At 35.4% G+C, this 6473-nt stretch overlaps 1 protein-coding gene across 1 annotated transcript; it reads right to left on the bottom strand.

Moving 5' to 3' along the window:
• On the bottom strand, positions 1 to 5110 carry slc38a11 (solute carrier family 38 member 11). The gene is made up of 12 exons (XM_014001129.1): positions 4984 to 5110; positions 4750 to 4867; positions 4165 to 4239; positions 3936 to 4070; positions 3753 to 3818; positions 3034 to 3140; positions 2880 to 2959; positions 2716 to 2786; positions 1393 to 1554; positions 1199 to 1311; positions 456 to 587; positions 1 to 351 (listed from the first exon to the last, which is right to left on the bottom strand). The coding sequence occupies exons 1-12, from the start codon at positions 4993 to 4995 to the stop codon at positions 115 to 117; spliced, it is 1308 nt and encodes a 435-aa protein (XP_013856583.1). The 5' UTR covers positions 4996 to 5110; the 3' UTR covers positions 1 to 114.
• Positions 5111 to 6473: the final 1363 nt, after the last annotated feature.

Raw genomic sequence — 6473 nt, 5'->3', positions numbered from 1 at the left:
TCCCTGTCTAAATCTTTAATATACGTATAAAGTCACTGGTTTTTGTATACAGATATTGATGCCACTGTCAATGAATGTAAAAAAATAAAATTAAATATTTAAAGAATGCATCTTTCAAGGTTGTACAGTGCTGGAGGTGTTGGCATCTAGACAGTAGAACATCTCTACACCATGCGAGCAGTCATCAGGGTCAATTATGGTCATGACCAGACCAGTGATCATGACAAACAAGCCGGTTATTATCAACAGGAAGGGAATCAGATTTTCAACTTTGAACCAACCGCCAGGGGAGAGCTTGAGGAAGCATGCAGCTGGGATGATGAAGATGAGAGGGGTGGCACTCAAAGCACCCTAAATGGATAAAAAGTGGTTTAAGTTTTTGAAATTAACTTAATATTAGTCTATAGCATGAAGCTAATGATCTTATATAAAATGGCACGGACTGGTTGACTTACGTTTAGTTCCAAAACAACCCCCAGGCAGTCATAAGCCAAAGATATAGCGGTACAGACAGCAACGATGAGAGTGGTTAGAGCAGCATGTTCAGCTTTCGAAAGATCTCGACTGCACATGATGTTGGAAATCACCTGGGGAAACAAACACATCTAAACTTAGAAAGCACAAAAAGTACAGAAATGTTTGTTTGATTCTGAAAGTAGTCTCTGAACAATCACGCTCTGTGGGGATGAGCGTAAGCATGGAGAACAGAGTTCAGTCTAATAAGACCAGAGATATGGGATTGCCATTGGTTGGTACCAAACACTCAAAACAAGAGTAAACAGCATAATAAACTGTTTGGCAATGCCAGAGAGGATTTGGCTCATTTTTCATGTGTGTAACCCCTATACTCAGCTCTGCTGCTCATCTCACAAATGCTTGTTCCTTACAAATGTGGCACCATTTAAAAGAGAAATTAACCGGCTTTCCCAGATTTATTGCCAAAAAGCATTGTTACAAGTAAAAAGTAATATATCGAACACAAATTTGGTTACTTTTTGTGCTAAAGTTATTAAGGTTTAAGCATTTTTTCAACTAGGAAAATCATAAAAGCAATTTCGTTTCAAAGATGAAATAAGATCAAGTCAACCTTCATTTAGCATCACTTTACAATTCCATCTAAACCTTTACAATTGCCCCAACATTTGTCAACTTTGAACCATTGAATTTGTAGCTCAACCTGTTCAAACAGATCATTTACCTCTCTTGTAACAAAACACTCGAGTGGAAACGTGGTTATTATGCTGAAGCCGAAGCAGAAGCGACCGAATGTTGCCAGGTTGTCGTCTCTGCAGTAGTTCTCAAATATGTCTCCTGGAAAGTAAAACAGTTAAAGCAAGAAATCTGTATTTAAGACACAGAAATCATGCAGAGTTGTCAGCTCTTTACTGATACCTTGTGTGTAGCCAGTGAACGTTGTGTAGCCTGCAACAGCAAACGCAGCGCTGATTATCAGCGATGAGCCCACAGAGATGTGAGTGACCTGAGACCAGTTGGATAAAGTGGGCTGCTCCAGAGAGTTATAGATCAGGAAGCTGTTGTGGTGGCAGATAAAGGCTAAAGACATACAAGCACAAAAATACAAATAAAAACAAAATATTTAAGGCACACGTGTCAAACTCAAGGATTGTGGGCCAAATCTGGCCCCCATTATTTAATTTATCCGGCCCCAAATGTAATAATTCAAAGGGGACCTAATATGCAAAATTCACTTTTTTCAGTTTTTTTTTACTTACATTTGGGTCTGTACTGCTTCTAAAGGCAGTCCAAGCATAAAGAGGTATTTTTTACTATAAGTAAATGTATTTTTTGTGTCTTGAAATGAACTGTTTCAAACACCAATGGTTTGTTATGTCACAAACTTTATGCCAACCCACCCCAACCTGAGCCCAGCCCCTCACCTGGCAACCCAAGCTGGAGCTCCACCCACTTCTTCACAGGACAGAAATTTGTGCGGCTGTTTTTACAACAGTCATGGAGAACAGAGAAGCACGGCTTACTGTTATTTATTTTTTTTTTTTTTTGATGGCAACAGTCTAGCAATATTGCGAAAGAAAGTTGTAGTTTGTGTAAATAATTTCACGATGGACTCCTTTAAAAACTACTACCAGCAGGTTTACCCAAAGATTTTTTACTGAAAGGAAACTTCTGCCCCTATTCTTCCTCACAAATCTGCAAATGATGGCAAAGTAAGTGATATATTATGTTTAATATTGCTGTTCAGCGTGAACATGATTTGTTATTTAGCACAAACTATTGTTAAATGTGCTGCTGTGAGGAGAAGGAGCAACAGAAAATCAACTTTAATATATTTAATATTTATTCCTTTCTTATTTTAAAGTCAAACAATTGGATTTTTGTTAGGTTTTTTTTRCTTGATTAGCTTGGGATAAAATGTATCTCTATGAAATGATAAATTACTACGTTGTTGATAGGTAGTAAGGCATGAGAATTGAATGCTAATGAGTCTTTAAATGTATTTTTCTGTTCTTCATCCAATAGTTACATATGTTGTGAATCCTATAAACCTAATTTGGAATATGCCATTCGTTTTTACATAACAATAATTTCTTATGTAACACCTTTTCAATAAATATTCACAGAAATTGGCCCTTGGCTTTGACCAAGTGTGGATTTTTGGTCTTAACACCCCTGGTTTAAGGTGTTCACTTCTTTTTGAAAAAGCGTTAAATTAATTTATTGATTAGACAAACTCACCAAAAGACATCACCCCGACCGCCTGGATGGAGTTCCACTTTGCAAACACCCATGCATTTTCTGTAGGTTCACTAGACAAGAATTTCAGTCATCAATACAAATGCTTCTTTAAGTGCATGGGAATAACCCAGTTTCACGTATAGATTAATTGTGTTTATTCACACATTTGGGTTCCAAGAGTTGCTGCTCTGATGACTGTGATGACGAGGATGAAGATCGTCAGCACCATTGACAGTAAGGACACCTGGCAAGATGGGATTATTTAATAGAGAGCTGATGTTAACAACACACAGATAAGTTTGGGATTTTCAGTCCTACCTTCCCTAGTCTCTCTATGTTCCGATAAAGTGAGAGCGGCAGCATGAAGAGAAGGGTGGCGAGCATGATGACAAAGTGACGCTCCRCGAGTATGTGATCCGGACCAACTGCAAGCACATTAGTGTGAACGCTCAGCGTGGTTTCATTTTTCCATTTCAATTTAATTTAAATTAATTTCACACATTTGTGACCAATCAAATCAAAGTGAGGATTCATTCAAATTTGGTCAAAATGATCTGAGCACATTTTCAGGATCCTGGCTTTTTAAACTATGTTTAGTCTGGATCATGCTGATATGAGCGGTTCCAGAGAAACTGCTTAAAATATCTTCCTATCAAGATAATCCACTGAGTACTTTTTTAGGTTATTCTAAAGAGGAATTGTTTGTCATTTTAAAGAGGAAACCTCAAATTTCACAATTGCAAAGAAAATAAGTTTTCCTTTAGCTCACAGGAAAATTGACTAAATTAAGTCATTTTTGCTCAAAATCATGTTTTTTGTAGTTACTGCTCAAAATAGGCATTGAGAAGAAAGATTTCAAGACTTTATTTCAGTTTCTTCATTAAAATAACCCATAGATAAGCTAATTCATTATATTTTGACAAAATGCAATTATTGCAACCATGCACTATAACTGACTTTATACCACTTTGTGGTTCAATCCTTGGTTCAATAAGTTGGGTCACATTTGTTTATTTTAGATAAAAGAAAGTAGCTACCTCCTGGTATTCTCTGAAACACTTTGGTCAGTGTGTCACCAGCTGTGATGTTGTAGCTGATCATAGCTGAAGGAGAGGAATAAGATGAATCTGCATTTTTTTTAATTTTAATCAAACTTGGTGATACTGTGCAACTGTGATGGAATAAGAAGACCAAAAAATGGCATGTTTGTAAGAACTTACCAATGAAAGGATAAAGAAATTGCAGAACAGATAGAATCAAAAATCCAGGAAATCCAAATGCATTTCGTACCAACGACTGATAACTGTTCGCTCCTGACAGATTYCCTCCTTTAATCAGTAGAATAATTGAATAGTCTGGCATGAAACACAAACATAAGACATGTCAAAATGATAAAAAATATATATATCCTTGTCATTTTAAGAGAAAATGCATCTTTAATATACCCACCTGTGATGAATCCAACAAGAATCAAAAGCAGAAGGCCAAATGGGAGTCCTGCCTGGTTCATTGCATACGGTAAACCTGGTTTAAAGAGAGCAAACACGTAAAACATAAACAGGAGCATTTCACTGACCGCAGAGATGTCAGAAACTACCCCGTTCCAAATTTGTAAAAAAAAAAAAAAGTTAACAAAGTCATCATTTGCGTGCATGTCCTGCAGGTTCATGACAATAAATCTGGTGAAGTTTTAGAGCTGAAAAGGTATAAACAAATTATAACTTTTTTATGATACAAAAACTGGAACAGACATAAACTAAAACTGAGTCTTGAACAATAAAAAGTTGTTGTCAGACAAATACATGAAAACAAGTTTTTTTTTTTTTTAAGTCAAATGATGAAATGCATAAAGGGAGATGGGGCAACGGTCCCATGATGCTTCTCTGGGGCTCAAGTAAAAGCTTCTCCTTGTTGCAATAATAACAATAATAAACATTTATTTCGCAATAATAAAAAAATGAAAATAATTAGTATTTAGTCTCAAACTAAACGATTAACCATGTTATCTGCAGTCATACTGAAGTCAATATTTACCTATTATTCCAGATCCTATTATAGAGTTGATGAAATTAAAAGAAGCAGAAATCATAGAACCGCTTGACTTTTGGGAAGCTTTAGGTGAAATCAATGCTGTCCCTTCTTCCATGTTTTGCTGAAAGGAAGAAAAAGTAAAAAACAAACAAAAAGAATAATAAGAAATAAAACTGAAGAGTCTACAAACTATTTTAGTTTGTTTTTAATTTTTAAATGCAGTGAGGTCAAAGTTACCTGCTGAGCCATTTTGAACCTCCTGCTGCTCTGATGCTTTGTCCCTTCTGTGGTCTCAAGAGTTAACCTTCATTTATATCTGCAGTAAAACAGAAGATCCTTTATCTCCCTCACTCCAACAACACAGCTCTACAGCGCCCCCTATTGGTCCAAACTGAATGGAAAAATCTGTGGGTCACATTTAAGATCCCWCCAAATTCAGCAGCTCTTAAAACACTGGACTAAAAACAAAACCTCTAAAGTYTGATTTGTTTTCTTCTGTTCACGTCGAAAGACTGTCTGACACTTGATTCCAAAGTTTGTAGGAAGTTTGTTGGGAAGAAATTTGGAATTAAAGGATTTATGAGAAGATTAGGAGGTGACTGCTTAAAGCCCCTTTTGTTCAGTGATGGAAAAAATGACAAAGAAGAAACGGAAAATTTAACCCCGTGTTAAATTTTCCATTGAACACGGGGTTAAACTTTGCTTTAAACACGGGGTTAAATTTTCCACAGACGGTCACGTTGACCCCCCTTCTGATCTCAGACAAAGGTATGTCTTATAAGCATAGAAGCAGAATATTTATTTTAACCTAAATTAATAATAATAAAAAATAGTGTTCGACAAAAAGTGTGATTTTGTTATAGATGCCACACATCTATTGTTGATTAGTTATCTTCTGTTTTTATTTCATTAAACGATGTCATGTAATTGTAAACTATAAGTGATCAATAAAAATAAAACAAAATTATAAAATCAAAATTAATCCAATGCAAACATTTTAAATAAACACTATAAAATTAAACACGTGTTTATTTTTGCTGTCAGTATCATTCATGCTGTGACAATTACTCAATGTTTGCAACAAACTTCCCATAACCATTTGGACTGTGAAATTTATAGTGTGATGAATATTTTTTTTTATCAGCTGCTATTTGTTTTGAGGTTTTTATTCATTTTTATCTGCGTGGGCCAAATTAAATATAGCAATTAATCAAATGAGCTAATTCTTAATTTTCCAGCTAATTATGCTGCTGTGTAATGCACTGATATTAAATAAAGTAAATTATCCCCATAATTGAAAAAATGAAATAAAATAAAATGTATTTTTTGAGGAACAGCTTCGGTGTGTGTCCAGCAGGGGGCGACACGCTCCTTTTATCATTAATCTTAACATTACAAACTAAAACATGACTTATTAAATAAGTAAAACATAAAACCTTGTTTAAAATAAACATTACTCTTTTTAATTTAATTTAATTTAATTTAATTGCATAAATTGTCCTTCCTGGCTTTAATTAGAGTTAAGTAAAACACATAAACAAGTAAATTTGCTCGATAGATCAAGTCGTTTTGAACAAACACGACATTTACAATAGTTAGTTGTGGTTTTAGCTGTTAGTTTTCGATAACAGAGAACAACATGTCGTTCCCGACAGTGACGCCTATCTAAAGAGCTTCTGTGGAACCAGCTGCTGCCCAGGAGGAAGATCCGGAAGCGCAGCAGCAGC

Source organism: Austrofundulus limnaeus, unplaced genomic scaffold (genome assembly GCF_001266775.1).
Source record: "Austrofundulus limnaeus strain Quisiro unplaced genomic scaffold, Austrofundulus_limnaeus-1.0 Scaffold9, whole genome shotgun sequence".
NCBI lineage: Eukaryota > Metazoa > Chordata > Actinopteri > Cyprinodontiformes > Rivulidae > Austrofundulus > Austrofundulus limnaeus.
This window is presented reverse-complemented; position numbering and strand designations above follow the sequence as displayed.